General features: G+C 42.3%; 1 protein-coding gene across 1 annotated transcript in view; it reads left to right on the forward strand.

The window, feature by feature from the left end:
• LOC117346200 (vomeronasal type-2 receptor 26-like) overlaps window positions 1-19,763 on the forward strand; it is a 59,528-nt gene that overhangs the window by 25,700 nt on the left and 14,065 nt on the right. The window contains exons 5-6 of the mRNA XM_033915602.1: window positions 2,266-2,493; window positions 4,365-4,491. Coding sequence (XP_033771493.1) covers window positions 2,266-2,493; window positions 4,365-4,491 — 355 coding nt within the window. The remainder of the gene's footprint in view (window positions 1-2,265; window positions 2,494-4,364; window positions 4,492-19,763) is intronic.

Genomic DNA, 19,763 nt, shown 5'->3' on the forward strand with positions numbered 1-19,763 from the left:
GTTTTTAGACATGTCCTAAATTCCTCATAAGTAGAGGGCGAAAGTAATTGTAAATGTATCCCCCTGAAGCAAGCAAATCTTGGTGCTAATTGGCATTAATTAAAATCTTCATGTATAAATTTAGGTGTGGAGTTTGTGCTTAAATTTTACATGAGTCCAAAAAGGGGGATTTGAAACAGGAGAGTTATGGTTAGATCAGGGGTATTTCTCAAGGTGACAAACATAGTTATAGAATAAGGTAGAATCCCCGCTTGGTTTAGATGGTGTAAATGGCCACACCTAATGATAGCTATGGCTCTCAATTCAATTCATGAAAAATGGAGTCTCAAAAGTATTTCTCTGTCTCTATTTCTAGTTTCTGTGGAGTTGTTGTTTTTTTTTTTTTGGAGGGGGGAGGGTTTTCTGGCTTATATTCATCCTGACTCTAAGAAACATTTATAGAATAGCTCACAGCAATAATTTTTTAAGCGCCAGTTATTGAATCCAGTACTTTAGGTATAAAATAGATATCCTATCAAAAATAGCCCTCTAAGTCCAATTTTGGACATTTCCTGCAAAACATCAAAAGTTGGAAGTACAAGAACAGCCATTTTTGAAAGCTGGACTGCTAGACATCCAATTTTCTTTAAATTAATGTACTTGGACATCTAAGTCATCAGGATGACCAAATTTATACCTCATTTCTTACCACAAAAATGTCCAATTTGGAAACTTCCAAATGGACACTATTTGGACATGGGAGGGGCTACCATTGTAATGGACTGGCCACTCACAAATTGCAACAGATAAGTGAGGCTTCTTAGAAGGAACTACTGTGAACTTTACATAAAGGGTACCACATATACATCTCACCATAACCCCCTTATAATTGATGGTGAGCCCCCTAAACTCTCCTCAAATCAATTATACCCACCAGCCATTTTGCCTGCAGGTGGTACCTATATGGCAGTAGTATAGTAGGGGTTTGGTGGTTTTTGGTGGCCTCACAGTTTCTACCCCAAATGTACTGGTTAAAGGGATTTATGGTCCTGGCTCTTCCTTTCTATGGTTCACTAGCCCACCTACTTGGCTACTTAAGACCTCTGTGTGATGCTTTACTAGGCTTTCCCAAAACCAGGTGCTGCTGTTCTAGATACAAATATATACTGATTCATTTTCACATGTTTTGGTGTTAGGAAGCATTTAGTGATCACTAGTGGAATGTGGGGGAACATTAATTAATCCCTCCAGTGCTCATCTGGTCAATTTGGGTATGTTTTTGACACTTAGATGATTCTCAAATTGGTCTACTTGAAATCATCTAATTTCCATCTAGGGCACTATGGAAAAGGTTTGATTATAGGTGCAGGATGTACCGGTATATGCCGACCTATATCCCACCCATAACATGCCTCCCAACATGCCCATTTCTACTCTGAAATCACAGTGACCACTTGGATGTTTTGATTAGTAAGTTGTCCAAGTGTCAATTTTTGTGAGTTTTTGGGTGTCTACGGTTCTTGATTATGTGCCTGATAGTAACAGTAGATGACTGCAAAAATGTCTATCCAGTCTGCCCAACAGTCAAATTCATATTAATTCATGATTAAAAACCAACAATGAATGTGATACAAAATGTTTGATCCTCATCTTTTTTTGCTATTTCTGTGACAAATACCATAGGAATCCATGAGGCACTGTCTTTATATTCCATCCACTGAAGCTAAAATCAAAGCCATCTTCAGCCCATTTATACAATTTCTACCATAAAACAACCCAATTCTGAGGTTCAAAAATCAAGACTTTGATGTTTCTTCAAGAAAAAATTTAGTGCCACTTTCAAATCAAGTTTCTGTTTTAAAGATGAGTGTAATGGTGTGGTCTTTGCTCTTACAGCCCTAACTTCCTGTAGATCTGTCATTAAAGATGGAAGAATGAATTGAAAATATAATATATATATATTCTATTCTTTGTGCCTTCCTTCTCCCCATTCACTGGCTAGTCACATTATTTAATGGATTTTTATACTGTACTGTATACTGCACTTTTAGAATGGAATCAGAGAAGTTTATATGGCTGTTATGAAATAATTTTCCTAAGCACTTCAGGTAGTTGGTCCATACTTTAAGGTTGTGCCCATCTGTCAGTGGGAGGTGATAGAGAGTGCTTTATCTCCAGAAATGGCTTTAAAATTAGTTTTACTTATAGTTATAAACATATGTTTATGTATGCTTGAAATTACCTGTTTAATCTGGCACTACTTAAAATGCACCCCTCATTTTTTAGCTCCATCATTATCTGAGGAACCTCCATTTTAAGAATGGTCTGGGGGAAGAGATGTACCTGGATAAAAATGGAGACCTCACCACTGGATACGATATTTCAAATATGATTGTTCTTGCTGATGGGACATGGAAATATGAAGTTGTTGGACATTATAACCCCAACGCTCCCCCAGGGCAGGATTTCACCATTGATGAGAAGGCGATCATCTGGGAGAGTTCTTTCACTCAGGTTAGATTTAAGCGATTAAAGGTGGTGATCCAAACAGGTATCATGAAACTTGTCTTAAAATGGTCAAACGAATGGTGTTTTTTGGCTTTATGGGCAAAACGTTAGCTTCCAGATTCTGTAAAGATCACTTAAAATGAAGTGCTGATCCCAGGTGTGTACATATAGTAATTAGTCAATTGGGATTAATTAGCTGTTACAGGCATGTCTGCCAACTTACTAGGAACAAACTCCTGGCTCATTTGAAATAGAAACAAAGTGGATGGGGCTTCATCTATTGCTTTTTCTCTGTGATTACAAAGGGCTAGATTCACAAAGCCTACTGATGAACTTCTGACCACATAGCAACCTCTTTATGACCATATTTCCCTGTGACCCGATTCTCTAACCTCTGTCCCGATCATTCTCCGATCCGCACATGCAAATGAGGGGGGAACGGCATTCAAATGATCCAAAAATAAGTGACTGCTTAGGAACAGTCACTGAGGTCCTTTCGAACTTCCCTGCCCTCTGCCACCCTGCTCTCAGCCCCGATCTCCTGCTCTCTCCTGCCTGCCCCGAATCTCTTGTTCTTCTCCTGCCTGCCCCGAATCTTCCATTCTTCTCCTGCCTACCCTGAATCTCCGTTCTTCTGCCTGCCTTGCCCCGAATCTCTCTTGCCCTTCCCCACACTACGAACCCATGGTTTTAACCTGTGGGTTAAAACCACAGGTTCACAAAGTAAAAAAGAAACAAAAATAAAGTTGTTGTTTTTTTAAAAAGGTTGCTGCTCTTGATCATATGCAGACCATCTACAGATGATCTGCTCATGCATCGGGATTGCTAGAAAGCAATCCCGACAGTCGGATGGGGGCAAGATTCCTATCACCCGTGCCATTTGTGAATCTGGCCCAAAGTGTTTTACATGTTTTAGAGAGGTACTTAATTTGGACAGGATACAATAAAGTATTATAGGGAAAGGGAAAGAAGGTACCAAGCCTCGAGGCAAAGCAAAATCAAAAAGAGGCACTGGAGATGTCAAGTCCAACCTTTAGTCACAAATGTTTTATTTATAGTTTATATCAAAGTTTAATAACGAGTCTTTAAAAATTGCTAGAACAGGCAAAGTTCCAAAAGACAAAGGCCTCCTTTTACTAAGCTGCGCTAGGGCCTTAGAGCACGGAATAGCACATGCTAAATTGCCACATACGCTAGCCACTACTGTCTCCTTTTAAGCAGGCAGTAATAATTTTGCTAGCCTGCACTATTGCACGCGGTAATTTTGTGTGTGCACTAAAACCGCTAGCGCACCTTAGTAAAAGAAGCCCAAAGTATTAAACAACTTTCCCAGAGCCACAAGGAGCTGCTGTGAGAATTGAACTCACAACCTCAAGGTGCTGAGGAAGCTTCTTGAACCATTTGGCCACTCCCCCACTCAGAAAGGAGAAGGCGTTCTTTTTCAGGAAGTAAGTGGGATGTGAGGGGGCATGATGCTGTTTTTATCTATTTTGAAATTTGTTGGCTGTTCTGCCTTTTTTAACATTTTTTTTTATTTCACTGTTTTTGTTTTTAATTTGATGTATTATGAATATTCAATTATTGATTACTGTAACTTATCTTTAGATTAGTGAGCTCTAAATATTATTATATAACTTAATTAGTTTTTATAAATGTATATCCATGAAAGTGGTCCCATCTGATCTGAGGTTGGTCTAATCTGTCTATGCACTGACAAGAATCAACACTTTTTGGGTATTTTAAAAAGTACCTTCCTAAGCATTAAATATGCTGTTACAGATGATGACAATTTAAAAATAAATAAAAGGAACATTGCATTTCAGAAACAACTGTCCAGTATTAAATGAAGTTAAATATCATGTTTTCTCAATCCTCAGACACCTCCACAGTTCAGATGCACTCCAAGTTGCCATCCAGGTTACAGGAAATTAATCAAGGAAGGAAAGCCCGTCTGCTGCTATGACTGTATTCCGTGTGCAGAGGGAGAGATCTCCAACCAAACTGGTGGGTGATATCATGGAAAACATGGGATACAAATAAATAAAGGGTCTCTATTAGGCTCTCTGTTCTTGAAATTAGGGAGAGATGTAGATCTCCAAACAGTGTAATTCAGTTTCAAGTTTAATTAAAATTGTATATACCACTTAACAGATATCTAAGCTGTGCACATAATAATAATAATTTACTTAAATATGGGGTATCAAGTACAAACTAGCAGACAAAGACATTTAATTTCATACATATGATAAGGTGCTGGAAATGCAATTATTGATAGGATAGAAATAAAAAAAGGTTAGTGCTGCTGGCTGGTATCCCTCTCATGGCTCCCTGATCATTTTATGAGGCCCTAAAGGACCCCACCTGGAAGCACTGGATGCTGGGTTGCTGTGGGGGCTGCCTGCCCCAATGTAAATTTTAGTGCTGCTGGCGGAGTGTTGAGAACAGAAGGTTTGACTCCTATTCAAATGGATATGGAACCAAACCTAAATGTTCTCCCTAAATATAAAGCCATCACTTTAAATGATGTATGGTTAACTGTCAATAGAATTGAGTCTTCACTACAAACTAGTTTTGAAATTGTGCCAATTTCCTCAGACACAACTGTAAAAATGAATGAGCATGAAAGTTAAATAGGAAATAAGTTAGAGAAATAAGATAAATCTATGGGTGGTTTACGGAGCACTGCTACATCTAATATTAAAGATAGTATATTTCTTCATGCTAAAATAGAAAAAATGGAGAATTATATGAGAGCTAAGAATCTTCGTTTATTAATTTTCTTGTCACACACTACCTATCTCCATTGGAGCTGTTAAGAATGTATTTGTGGGAGAGTTTACAATATACTAATGTGGATACCTTTGGTTCTAAGATGGCTGCTTCTATCTGACTAAGTCAAAAATAGGTGAGGTGAGGATGATAGTACAGACAAAAATTTTCAGGGCTGAGAAGTCAAAGCAAATATATATAACACAGAGAGAAGACTTCTCAGGAGAAAGGTCACAAACGTATTTTTAGAAAAAGATTTAGTTACTATAAAGGACACTTAGGCATACACTCAGAATATGTATAGTCCGACCAAGAGCCAAAGCTCCTATAGCCGAACCCACCTTCCCATCACTGTGTATGGCTATTAAGTGTTGAAAATAAGGTGTTCTTCTGAAATATCTGACTGAATTTTTCAATGGCAGGAAGGATAAAGAAATCCTACTTAACTTAAATTTGTTAGGAGGTCCCGACATGGGCCATGTTTCGTGGTCTTTTTCAAGGAACCCAGAGGGAAGAAATGGAAAAAATTCCAATGCCAAAGAAAAGCAGGGTGATGTAGACAAGAAGATAATTCTAAAAAATAAGAAGAAATAACAACGCTTTAGAATAATGACTATGCATAAATTCAAGGCTGTGTATGAGAAAGAACAGTAAAAACTGCACAGGGAGGGTTCTTGCCATAAATTTAAGAAACAGCTTCGTGGCATGATGCCGAAGTTTCCAATGCTTCAATAGAATGGTGGCGGGACGCCGCGTGGTTTAAATGTCAAAAGGCTAATCATAACGGAGTCACATGAACAGAACAGCTGAGGTACACTGACAAAAAGCTGATGCAATAGTGCATTGTTATAAAAAGCAGAATCACTAGAGGGAGCCAGAAAACAGACTGAAAAAACAACTAAACAATCCTGAAAAGGAATAGGCAAAAAAGGGGGTTACAAAAAAGCATACCACTCAATTTCACTATTGAGGCCATTTGGGTGTAAAGTATGTAGTTTAAGAATTAGTCTTTGTTCCTTTGCCCATAAAGTGTGAGATAAATCGTCTCCCCTTGAAAGGTGAGCCACTTCTACAACAGAGAAGCACAAATCTTCAATAGTGTGCTCATTATGCAACCAATGCTGGACAAGTGGGGCTTCCAATTTTTTGTTGCGGATTTTGCTGAGGTGGATCCAAGATTATGAAAAAGATTAATTAGTTAGCAATATAATCAATTCTACGTATTCTAGTAATCTGCTGCTAAACAAAGCATGCATCACCTTACACTTATCCACGTTGAACCTCTTTTGCCATGTTGTGGACCATTTCTTGATTGTGTTTATGTCACGCTGCAGATCTTTGCAATCCTCCTGCATCTTCACTACTCTGAATAACTTAGTATAGTCTGCAAATTTAATCACCTCACTCGTCATGCCAATTTCCAGCTCATTTATAAATATGTTGAAGAGCATGGCCCAAGCACTGAACCCTGTGGCACTCCACTGGTGATGCTTTTCCAGTCCGATTATTTTCCATTTACTCCCACTTTCTGTTTCCTATCTGCCAGCCAGTTTTTAATCCACGTGAGTATTTCACCCTCAATTCAATGGCTCACAATTTTTTTAAGTAGTCGTTCATGCGAAACCTTGTCGAATGCCTTCTGAAAATCCAGATACACAATATCAACTGGATCTCCCTTGTCTATCTGCCTGTTTACTCCTTCAAATAAGTGGAACAATTTGTCAAGCAAGATCTTCCTTTGCTGAAGCTGTGCTGGCTGGTCCTTATCAGATTGTGTCCATTAAGGTACTCAATGATGCGGTACTTTATCAGTGCCTATATCATCTTTCCCGGTACTGAGGTCAGACTTACCAGTCTTCAGTTTCCTGGAACATCCCCTCGAACCTTTCTTGAAGATCGGCGTAACATTTTCCACCTTCCAGTCTTCTGGAATCTTTCCTGATTTGATTGACAGATTGGCTATTAGTTGAAGTTTAGCTATAACCCCTTTCAGTTCCTTGATTACCCTCAGATGGATGCCATCCAGTCCCAGGGATTTATCATTTTTAAGCCTATCATTCTGCCTACATACCACTTCTAGACTGACCATCAACCCTGTCAGTTTCCCATCTTCATTTCCTGTGTATAGCCTGTCGGCTTCCAGTATGTTGTGTATATCCTCTTGGGTAAACACAGACACAAAAAAATGTGTTCAGTTTGTTGGTGATGGCTTTGTCGTCCTTTTGCACTCCCTTTATTCCATGGTCATCCAACGGCACCACTCCTTCCTTTGCGGGTCATTTCCCCTTAATATAGCGAAAGAACGGCTTGAAGTTTTTTGCCTCCTTGGCTATTTTTTCCTCATAGTCTCTTTTGGCCTCTCTTACTGCCTTATGGCACCTGCTTTGACGCTGTTTGTGCTTTTTCCAGTTTTTGTCTGTTTTCGACCTTTTCCATTCCTTAAATGAAGTCTTCTTATCTCTGATTGCTTCCTTCATCACTTCAGTGAGCCACGCAGGTTCCTTGTTCTTTTTCCTCTTGGATCCCTTGTTGATATGCGGTATATATAGATTTTGTGCCTCGGTGACTGTGTACTTAAAAAGGGACCATGCTTGCTCTAGCATTATTACAGTGCTTATTCTCTTCTTAATTTTCTTCCCCATCATGAGTCTCATCCCTTCATAATTCCCTTTTCTGAAGTTCAGTGACATGGCCGTCATTCTGGATCGATGTTTTGCCCCTGTGTCCAGGTTGAAATGAATCATATTGTGATCACTGCTTCCAAGCATCCCTTCTACTTCTACACCTTGTGCCAGTCTGTGTAGTCCATTTAGAATTAAGTCCAGAATTGCATTTCCTCTCATATTTTCCTTGAAAAGTTGTTCCAGGAAGCAATCGCCTACAGCATCCAGGAACTTGGTCTCTCTACCACAGTTGAAGGTGCCTAGGTTCCAGTCTATCCCTGGGTAATTGAAGTCACCCATAATAACTGTATTGCCTCCCTTACAGTTGCATTTAATCTCATCCGTCATTTCTCCATCAATTTCATTGGACTACCCTGGGGTTTTTTAGTAGAGGCCGATCTTTTTTCCGTTCCATTTGTTCCCAGAATTTTGACCCCTAGAGACTCAGGGGTGTCAAAGTTGGTCTTTAAGGGCCGCAATCCAGTCAGGTTTTCAAGATTTCCCCAATGAATATGCATGAGATCTATTTGCATGCACTGCTTTCAATGCATAATCATTGGGTAAATCCTGAAAACCTGACTGGATTGTAGCCCTCAAGGACAAACTTTGACACCTGTGCTCTAACTTATTCTTCGTATTCTCTCCAGTAGACTCAATTCCCTCTTTGATGTAAAGGACAATGCCCCCACCTTTTTGAGCCACTCTGTCTGTGGTATATCTTGTATCCCGGTAGCACAGTATCCCAGATGTTTTCCTCATTCCACCATGTTTCTGTGATGCCAATGATGTCAAGGTTATCTTTTTGTGCCATAACTTCTAATTCACCTATCTTATTCTTTATGTAACCCCCTCCTTCTCAGACTGAGGTAAAAGGTATCCCTCTTAAAACAAGATTTAATTTGTAGTCGTGAACACCGAGGGTTAAATTGATACCTTTCCCCAGGAGATGGAGTAAATTACATTAAAATATTATAAAATAATAAAATGTAATGTAACATGTAAATAAAAATGTTAATTAAACCATAAACAAAATAGATATAAAGAAGCACTAAGGATTCAAAATTTAAATTAGGAATAATATTTAATAAACAAATGCTGTATACCAAATCTAGACAAAAAAATTCTACTTCCCCTCTGTATAGTTCTTCTTTGATGTTTTTCAGGTTAGGGTATTTGAGGCTTTCTGTCCTTTCTGTGTAGGCGTACCACTTTGGCACACTGTTGCTAGCAGACTCTCTTGCTAGAAGACTCTCTCTTCCTGGAATCAACCTACTACTCTAACTAAAACCAAATGAATAAGAAAAACCCTATCCTAAATCTAATAACCCCCAAATTGCCTATAATAATTTCTAAATTAGGGAAAAAAACAGATAATTGATGTTCCCTATACTTTTTCTCTCCCCAGAATTTCCTCTATCTCAAATCATACACACAAAAAAATCAAATTCTCAATAAACTTTATAGCAAAAATTCCCAGAAAAAGTTTTCTAAAGCAGTTCACAACTTTTTCTTCACCAATATTCTCTCACAACATTTCACAGGAATCTGTCACAGGACCTCTCATAAAATCTCCAAAAATCAGCACCACAGATTTGTTACTCAGAAAATCTCTCAAACATTTCCCAGAAGATTCTCACAGGATATCAGCCTGAAACTTTCTCCAGAAATCAATACCACAGACTTGTTACACAGAGATTGAGAATTTCTACAAAAATCAGGTTTCAATAGCAGTTTCACAACTTTGCTTCACCAATATTTCTCTTACAACATTTCAAAGTAATCTCACAGACAAATTTCCAGCATCAAACAGTTTCACAGATAAAACAATTCTTCATATCAGCTAGAAAGAAATATTTATTCCTTGGAAAAATACCAGAATCTATATATCAAACCTCAACTTCAACCAAAACCTCCAATTCCTATTCAAAATTAAATAAAACCAGCTATAATTATCTTCTCACAAGGCACAGAAACCAAAATAACTTCATACAGATCCAAGTCACCCTCCCAACTGTCAAATCTGACAGAATGTTCAAGCAGCTGATGCTGATCTCTTCACTAGGACAGCAAACCTGTGTAGGAGATCAGCAACAGAATACCAAAACTTCACCAATATAAAAAATATACAAACCAAACTTCTCAAAATAGAAAAAAAAAAACCCACAGGTCTTACATTCCAGATTTTCTTTGCTTTAAAACCCTTTAAAATCTTTTTTAAACCCTGTTTTTCTCACTCAGGTAACTTTTAAACTTTTAACCCTGTTACATTTAGGCTCCTTGTGTTCATACACTTAAGTTTGCAGCCTGCTACTTTCTTGCATTTCCTTCCCTCTTGTGTCCCTTTGAATCCATCAGGATTTCTGTCTTGCCTATGATCCAGTGAGTCTTCCCTGCTGTCTTTCTGCATGGAATCCTCTGGGTATACCAGTTCCCGAACCATCAACTCTCGGTTGACTGTGGGCTTTTCCCTTCTTCCTAGTTTAAAAACTTCTCAATTTCTCTCTTGATGTTGCCTGCAAGTAACCTCGTTCCATCTCCGCTGATGTGGAGTCCATCCTTCCTGAATAGCTTGCTCTTTCCCCAGAACGTCGTCCAGTTGCGCATGAAGTAGAATCCTTCTTCCTCACACCAGCGCCGCATCCACATGTTGACTGCTTGCAGCTCCATCTGCCTCTTCTCGTCGGCCCTGGGTACCGGCAGGATCTCCAATAATGCTACCCTCTGCGTTCTGGTCTTCAGCTTCCTTCCTAGCATCCGTAACTGGTCCTTCAGTACTTCCCTGTTGTAGTTCCTTTTGCTCACGTTGTTTGTCCCCACATGTATCACCACTGCCGTATCTTCCTGATGTATCTAATCACACTCAATTAAAGAGGAAGCAATTCCTACTGCTCAAACCTAAGGTTCTAGTGGTGAGTGCAACCTTTTTTCTAAAATTTCTTTACATAAACTTAAAAATGTAAAGTCAAATGGTGGCGTCAACTTCCCAGATTTTTAAAAATACCATCAGGCTTTTATCATGCGCCAGGGCACCTTATGGATTATCAATAAAAACATTCTTAATCCCCCATCATGGCTCCTTCTGGAGAAAAGTTTACTTGGCGCCAACATATTCGCACTTACTCTATCAATATCCTTTCCACTAAACCAACAAAAACAGTTAAATTGCATCACTTGATCAACAAATGTTCTATATTATTATATATTCTTTTGTTTAAAAGATAGGGCCATCATTATAATGGTGGCAAGTCGACCCCACCAGGTAATTTTCAGAGGTGACCATCTATGTGTCAGAGTTAATAAATATTCTGTGTTTAGTCGTTCAGTATCCTTTAAAGTTATAGTAATAAGACCTAAATATTTCAATTTGCATATGTTCCAGATGAATCCAAAAGATACAATAGATTGTTTGTCTTCAGTGTAGTTTAAAGGCATGCCAGACTTACTCCCTAAATGGAGAGACCCTAGCAAGGACTGTAGCAGAACGTGACTTGGGGGTAATCATTAGTGAAGACATGAAGACTGCCAATCAAGTAGAGAAAGCTTCATCCAAGGCTAGACAAATCATAGGTTGTATCCGCAGAGGTTTCATCAGCCATAAGCCCGAGGTCATAATGACATTGTACAGATCCATGGTGAGACCCCATCTGGAATACTGTGTACAATTTTGGAGGCCACATTACCGCAAAGATGTGCTGAGAGTTGAATTGGTCCAGCGAATGGCCACCTGGATGGTCTCAGGACTCAAGGATCTCCCGTATGAGGAATGGCTGGACAAGTTGCAGCTATACTCACTCGAGGTGCGCAGAGAGAGGAGACATGATTGAGATGTTCAAATATGTCACGGGCCATATCGAGGTGGAAGAAGATATCTTTTTTCTCAGGGGGCCCATGGCAACGAGAGGGCATCCACTGAAACTCAAGGGTGGGAAATTTCATGGTGACACCAGAAAATATTTCTTCACCGAAAGAGTGATCGATCGCTGGAATGATCTTCCACTGCAGTTAATTGAGGCTAGCAGCATGCCACATTTTAAGAAAAAATGTGATTGGCACGTGGGATCTCTTCATAGAGGAAGGTAGGGGTGGGTCATTGGTGTGGGCAGACTGGATGGGCCGTGGCCCTTTTTTGCCGTCAGTTTCAGTTTCAGTTAACTCTAATTTGTTGGTGTTCAATTTGTATCCAGACCAGTGTGCATATTGCTTAATTATTTTGATGACTTGGGGAATAGATTCAGGTGTTATATAAAGCAGAGAGCTTAATTTTATCACCATTGTATCTGAAACCAATAATATCTGGTTGAGTCCTGATGACCACAAGTTCCAGTGCTAAATTAAAAAGTAATGGAATTTGCTTTGAATGCTCCAAGGTTTGCTACCCCAGTGACACTTAATAGTAGAGTGATATTGGGTGGATACAGAATCATACCTTCAGGCCTTAGATTGTGAGAAAGGTCAGTTAGGTAAAAGTGTTTCAATGCTTCAAAGAAAGATTGGCCTAGAACTGTTTGATAGCTCCTCCAGGATTAATATGGAGAAAAGGTAAAGTAGGAGGCTATTCATTCCTGCGGCAGGCAGACCAGCAGGGTGAGGTGCCCACAGGGGTGGCTGCAAGCACTGAATTGAAGCAGCAGCCATGTTGCGAACAGCTTACATTTGTTTCGACATGTCTTGGATTAAGAAGATGAACTGTTGTGAATAAGTTCCAAAAATAAACTGAATGTCTGAAGATAGCTGTATGAAGAGTGGAATATACTGTTTTGAATTCATACCACTGACAGGATTCTAGATTTCCTTACCACTCACCTTCCCACCCTTCCCACCATCCCAATAAGGTTTAGGAAATTTGTTTCTCTTACTTTCTTTGACCCACCCCTAGCACTAGGGGTCAAATTATCAAATAAAATTGTATCATCCTTATTTGGTAGACTGTAGTACCATGGATCAGAGCCTCTATTTTAAATTTGAGCTTGAAAAGCAACAAAAATGTCTGAGAATTGCTCATGCCCCCTGCCTAACCACCCAGAAACACCACTATTAAAGCTTGGGTAATCAGTATGAGCAAGAGAAGGGTTAGGTCTTCACCAGTGGAATGGGAGGGTTCAGGATTCAGATTGGGGGAATAGTTGCATTTTTTTGTGCAATGGTCTGTGGTATCTGCTTGTGGGTAGCATGAGTGCCTATACTACCTGCTCTTACATGCAGCCATGTTATTTGTAGATATTAGAGTTAAAGTACCAGGTGCTAACTCAATACGCAGTTCAGTTCTTCACTCTCCATGCAGTTAGAGTGAATTAGACTGCTCTGTCTTGACTAAGTTGTGATGGTTATAAGGCTCATGATATTTAAGTGCACTTTAGTAAATAGACCTCATGATATATGTGAGATAATGAGATGATAATCTTCTTGTACAAGCTCTCTGGATGCTGAATGGAAGGGATCTTGTATCTCTATTAGCTTCAGCTGCAGGGCAACTAAAAGATCCCTCCCCTTTGGGCTACCTGCCTGGGAGCATCCTGTCTTGCTTCAGTTTGTTCCTGCAGCATTGCTTGGTTTCACAGTTAATTCTGCTCGTGATTTGTTTTCACTTTCTAGTCATATTTTGATTTTTTTCATGGATTTGCCCACGTGCTGCAGATCAACTCCATGCGAGTGATCCTTCGGCGGGAGATTGCAGACATGCTTCTGGAGGGTGCTCTGTAAGCCTGAAACTGCAGTAAGCCCTCTGGACAGCCTGCAGATTGAATCAGGTCTCCAGGTTCGGGAGTCATCTCTCCCCTGGTTCGTCCGCAAAGGGGTAGAGCGTAGGCTGCTGCAGTTCTGAGGAGGTATGCTGGGATTGGAACTGTGCCGCGTGTCTTCCCTGATTTCCCTGAGGGGTCCTGATGGTTGCGATCTGAGGTGGAAGGGAAATTGAGGCGGCCAGAAGATCTGAAATTCCAGTTTAATCAGCTCCTGAGGTATGATCTCCCTATGCTTCCACTGTGTAATGCTAGCTGCCTTTGAAATGCATTGAAACACATGTATCGGTGTGGTCTGAGAGTCACAGAGTTTACCTATTCTGGGGAGGTCCTCAAATCAGGGTTTTAGGGGGTTTCCCTGCATGCTCTAGTCCCCCCACATGTAAAATCCTAAAATCGCTGTTTTTAGCATTTTCCTGCGTTTTTAACGGCCATTTTTTATGTCAAAATCGGCACCCATGGCAGCCATCGTGGATTTTTTAAAAAAAGTTTTAAAAACTATATTTTTTGGACTTAGAAGCTTTGTTTTTGCTCCAAACTTCACAGATGGCCACCTCAGGACAGGATGGCATGGATTCATGCTGTAAATCCGGTGGATGGCTTGCGGTTGTGCAGCCGCGTATTCTGTCTGCCATGGCCCATCAGGGGCATATCTGGTGTGTGGATTCCACACTTTCCTCCTCTGGAGAGGACCTGCTTTCCTCAGTTGCTGCCAGAGTTGCAATTCCAGGGTCCGGGACACCGCTATTGTGCGATGAGGGTGTTTTTGCATAAACACAAGCACAGTTCCAGGGAAAGTCTCATTGCTAACAAAATAAGAAGTGCCACTGCTGGGTCAGACAAGTGGTCCATCATGCCCAGCAGTCCATTCATACGGCGGCCCTCTGGTCAAAGACCAGTAACCTAACTGAGACTAGCCCTACCAGAGCACATTCCTATTTAGCAGGAACTTGTCTAAATTTGTCTTGAATCCCTTGAGGGTGTTTTCCCATATGACAGACTCCGGAAGAGCGTTCCAATTTTCTATCACTCTCTGGGTGAAGAAGAACTTCCTTACGTTTGTACGGAATCTATCCCGTTTCAACTTTAGAGAGTGCCTTCTCGTTCTCCCTACTTTGGAAAGTGTGAACAACCTGACCTTATCTACTAGGTCTATCCCCTTCAGTATCTTGAATGTCTCGATCATGTCCCCTCTCAATCTCCTCTGTTTGAGGGAGAAGAGGCCCAGTTTCTCTAATCTTTCACTGTATGGCAGCTCCTCCAACCCCTTAACCATCTTGGTTGCTCTTCTCTGGACCCTTTTGAGTAGTACCATGTCCTTCTTCATATACAGCGACCAGTGCTGTATGCAGTACTCCAGGTGAGGGCACACCATGGCCCGGTATAGCGGCATGATAACCTTCTCCGATCTGTTTGTGATCCCCTTCTTTATCATTCCTAGCATTCTGTTCGCCCTTTTTGCTGCCGCCGCACATTGCGCAGACGGCTTCATCGACTTGTCGATCAGAACTCCCAAGACCCTTTCCTGGGAGGTCTCTCCAAGTACTGCCCCAGACATCCTGTATTTGTGCCAGAGATTTTTGTTACCGACATGCATCACTTTACACTTATCCACATTGAATCTCATCTGTCATGTTGATGCCTATTCCTCAAGCCTGATTATGTTACATTGCAGATCTTCACTACTCTGCATAACTTCATATCGTCCACAAATTTAATCACCTGGCTTGTTGTACCTATGTCCAGATCATTTATAAAGATGTTGAAGAGCACAGGCCAAGCACTGAGCCCTGCGGCACCCCACTGGTGATGCTCTTCCAGTCCGAGTATTGACCATTTACCCCACTCTCTGTTTCCTATGCTCCAGCCAGTTTTTAATCCACGTGAGATTTCACCCTCGATTCCATGGTTCACAATTTTCCAAAGTAGTCATTGAATGTCGACCGGGTCGCCCTTGTCTATCTGCCTGTTTACTCTCTCGAAGAAGTGCAGCAAGTTTGTCAGACAAGATCTCTTTGCTGAAACAGTGCTGGCTGGTCCTTATCAGACCGTGTCCGTCAAGGTAATCAATGATGCGGTCCTTTATCAGCGCCTCTACCATCTTTCCCGGTACCGAGGTCAGACTCACCGGTCTGTAGTTTCCCTGCTCTCCCCTCAAACCTTTTTTGAAGATTGGTGTAACATTTATCATCTTCCAGTCTTCCGGAATCTTTCCCGATTCGATCGACAGATTGGCTATTAGTTGAAGCAGTTCAGCGATGGTCCCTTTTAGTTCCTTGATGACCCTTGGATGGATGCCATCTGGTTCCAGGGATTTATCACTCTTAAGCCTATCAATCTACCTACACACTTCTAGACTGACCATCAATCTTGTCAGCTTTCCATCCTCGTTTCCAGCATATAGCCTGATGGGTTCCGGTATAATGCGTAAACCTTCTTCGGTAAAAACAGATGCAAAAAATGTGTTCAGTTTGTCAGCGATTGCTTTGTCCTCCTTTAGCACTCCCTTTATTACTTGGTCGTCCAACTGTCCTACCGCTTCCTTCGCGGGTATTTTCCCTTTAATATATTGAGAGAACGGTTTGAAGTTTTTCACCTCCTTGGCTATTTTTTCCTCGTAGTCTCTTTTGGCCCCTTTTACTGCCTTATGGCACCTGTGTTGATGCTGTTTGTGCGTCTTCCAGTTTTCATCTGTTTTTGACCTTTTCCACTCCTTAAATGATGTTTTTTTGTCTCTGATTGCTTCCTTTACCTCTACAGTGAGCCACGTCGGTTCTTTTTTCTTTTTCCTCTTTGATCCCTTGTTGATATGCGGTATATATAGATTCTGTACCTCAGTGACCGTATCCTTCAAAAGAGACCAAGCTTGTTCTAGCATCTTTACAGTGTTTATTCTCTTCTTAATCTTCTTCCCCACCATGCGTCTCATCCCTTCGTAATTCCCTTTTTGGAAGTTTAGGGCCATGGCTGTCATTCTGAACCGATGTTTTGCCCCTATGTCCAGGTTGAAGCGAATTGTATTGTGATCGCTGTTTTCCAGTGTCCCTTCTGCTTCTACATCTTGTGCCGGTCCTCACAGTCCATTTAGAATTAGGTCCAGAATTGCATTTCCTCTTGTATTTTCCTTGACAGGTTGTTCCAAGAGTTTCCTACAGTTGTTCCTACAGTTTCCAGGAACTTGGTATCTCTAGCACAGCCGGAGTTGCCTAGGTTCCATTTTATCCCCGGATAGTTGAAGTCACCCATGATAACTGCATTGCCTCCTTTGCAGTTGCGTTTAATCTCATCGTCATTTCTCCATCAATTTCTTTGGACTGCCCTGGGGGTCGGTAGTAGATGCCTATCCTCATTTCCGGTCCATTTGTTCCCGAAATTTTGACCCATAAAGACTCTAACTTATCCAAATGTTGTTGCAGGTTCCCTTTAGTAGATTCAATTCCCTCTTTGACATATATGGTGATGCCTCCTCCTTTCTGAGTCACTCTGTCTCTGCGGTATAGTTTGTATCCCGGTAGCACCGTGTCCCAGACATTTTCATCAGTCCACCATGTTTCTGTGATGCCGATGATGTCAACATTATCCTTTTGTGCCACAGCTTCTAATTCACCCATCTTATTTCTAAGGCTCCTTGCGTTCGTGTACATACACTTGAGTTTGCAACCTGGTCCCTTCTTACATGTCCTTCCCTTTTGGTCTTTCTTGTCTGCGATCTGGTGAGTTTTCTCCTCTATCTTCCTGTACGGTATCCTCCGGGTATACCGGTTCCCGTACCATCGACTCTCTCTCTCGGTCAACTGTCGGCTTTCCCTTTCTTCCTAGTTTAAAAACTTCTCAACTTCTCTCTTGATGTTGCTTGCAAGTAGCCTCATTCTGTCTCTGCTGAGGTGGAGTCCATCCTTCCTGAATAGCTTTCTCTTCCCCCAGAATGTCGTCCAGTTGCGCATGAAGTGGAATCCTTCTTCCTCACAGCAGCGCCACATCCACACATTGACTGCATGCAGCTCCATTTGTCTCTTCTCATCTACCCTGGGTACTGGCAGGATCTCCGAGAATGCTACCCTCTGCATTCTGGTCTTCAGCTTTCTTCCTAGCATATGGAACTGGTCCTTCAGTACTTCTCTGTTGTAGTTCCTGTTGCTCACGTTGTTCATCCCCAAATGGATCACCACCCACCGTATCTTCTTCTCCCTCACTGTTGACGATCCTGTCAATGCGGTTCACTATGTCTTCTACCTTGGCTCTCAGTAGGCAGGTCACCAGTTGATCCAGTCTTCCTCCCGCTGTGTGGCTGTCAACTGGTCTGATGATAGAGTCCCCCATGATGATTGCTGTCCTCTCTATCTTCTCTTGATTCTCCAGCTGCAAGTCCGTGTCCCTGGTGTATGTCCATCTCTCCAGCCGTAGGTCCATGTCCTTCGTTCCTATCCATCTCCTCTCATCCTGGTGTTTGTCTTCTTGTGTGTGTCTTCTGCTGTTTCCAGATCTTGCTGCTGTGTCCCCCATTTCCTCCTGGTGGTTGTCTGTCTGTTGGTTCACACTCTCTGTAGGCATATCCTTGCAGTTCCACTGTTGCTGGTGTCTTTCCACGGCCTCCCTGCATGCCTCTTCTGTGAAGTTCTCCAGTTCTCAGACTTCTTCCTCAATGATGTCCTCTGTCTTGATGATCTATGCATCTCTGTATTCCTCCTCCACTGCTTGAAGTGCCTCCAATTCCAGTATTCTGCCCTCCAGGAGTCTGACTTGCTTCTTCAGGCTTTCCAGTTCTCCGCATCGAGCGCATACATAAGACCACCTCCCAGAAGGGAAGTAGTTATAGATATGGCAGATGGTGCAGAAAACTGGATAGCTCATCCTGCTTCTGTCTGCTGCTTCCATTGCTGGTCTCTTGTGGATGTCTTCTGTGCCTGTTGTGTCTTCTGTGTTTGCCTGGTTATGCCCTCAGTGTCTGCCTGGTTGTGTGTCCTCTGTGCCCGGATCTTCAGAAAATTTCAAATCTTAGTCCCGCTGATTGGCTCAGGCTGCCAAGGACTATTTTTAGCTGGAAATTGTGGATATGTTGTCTCAAACCTTCATGAGAAAATGGGCTATGCCTGTGTCTCCCTTTCAGACTGCGATGCGGTAGTCTGTACAGCCTTTGGATTCCAGCATGTCATTCTGATTCTTGCTGTTATGCCTGAATGTCAGCAGCAACTTCCCGCTATTGTCATGGTGCCTGCATCTCTTTCTAAGCCGTTTCTGTCGAACGGTGATTCGGTGGGTCCCACTTCATGACTAGCCTAGCGGATCACGGGGATTCCTAGAACACTGATTCTCATGATGTGGGAGAATATCAGATGGTGCACAGGCTAAGTCCAGTTGCCTTCCTGATTTTATCTCTGAATCCCTGCGGACATTGGGACTTGATTCCGACTGCAGTTCAAGCAGAGTGTTCGATCATTTGTTCCACATGCCCATTTTCTGCTGCATTTCCAGATCATGAGGACTCGGCAAAAATGCTCTTGGAGGTTGGGGGGCCCTTGAGGGTCCCCTGAAGTATGCTAGGGTTATGACTACCGTATTTTCACGCAAATAACACGCACCCGTATAAAACGCGCACACGTGTATAGCGCGCAGAAATCACGATGATAAGCACAAAAACTTTGGTATAACGCGCTCACGATTATACCGCGCATGCTGCCCGACTCTCCGTTCACCCCCCTGACTTCCGTGCACTGCCCCGCCTCTCCGTGCGCTGTCCCGACTCTCCGTTCACCCCCCCCTGACTTCCGTGCACTGCCCCGCCTCTCCGTGCGCTGTCCCGACTCTCCGTTCACCCCCCCTGACTTCCGTGCACTGCCCCGCCTCTCCGTGCGCTGTCCCGACTCTCCGTTCACCCCCCCCTGACTTCCGTGCACTGCCCTGACTTTCCGTGCGCTGTCCCGACTCTCCGTTCACCCCCCCTGACTTCCGTGCACTGCCCCGCCTCTCCGTGCGCTGTCCCGACTCTCCGTTCACCCCCCCCCTGACTTCCGTGCACTGCCCCGCCTCTCCGTGCGCTGTCCCGACTCTCCGTTCACCCCCCCCTGACTTCCATGCACTGCCCTGACTTTCCGTGCGCTGTCCCGAC

This window comes from Geotrypetes seraphini, chromosome 12 (genome assembly GCF_902459505.1).
Source record: "Geotrypetes seraphini chromosome 12, aGeoSer1.1, whole genome shotgun sequence".
Classification (NCBI taxonomy): Eukaryota; Metazoa; Chordata; class Amphibia; order Gymnophiona; family Dermophiidae; genus Geotrypetes; species Geotrypetes seraphini.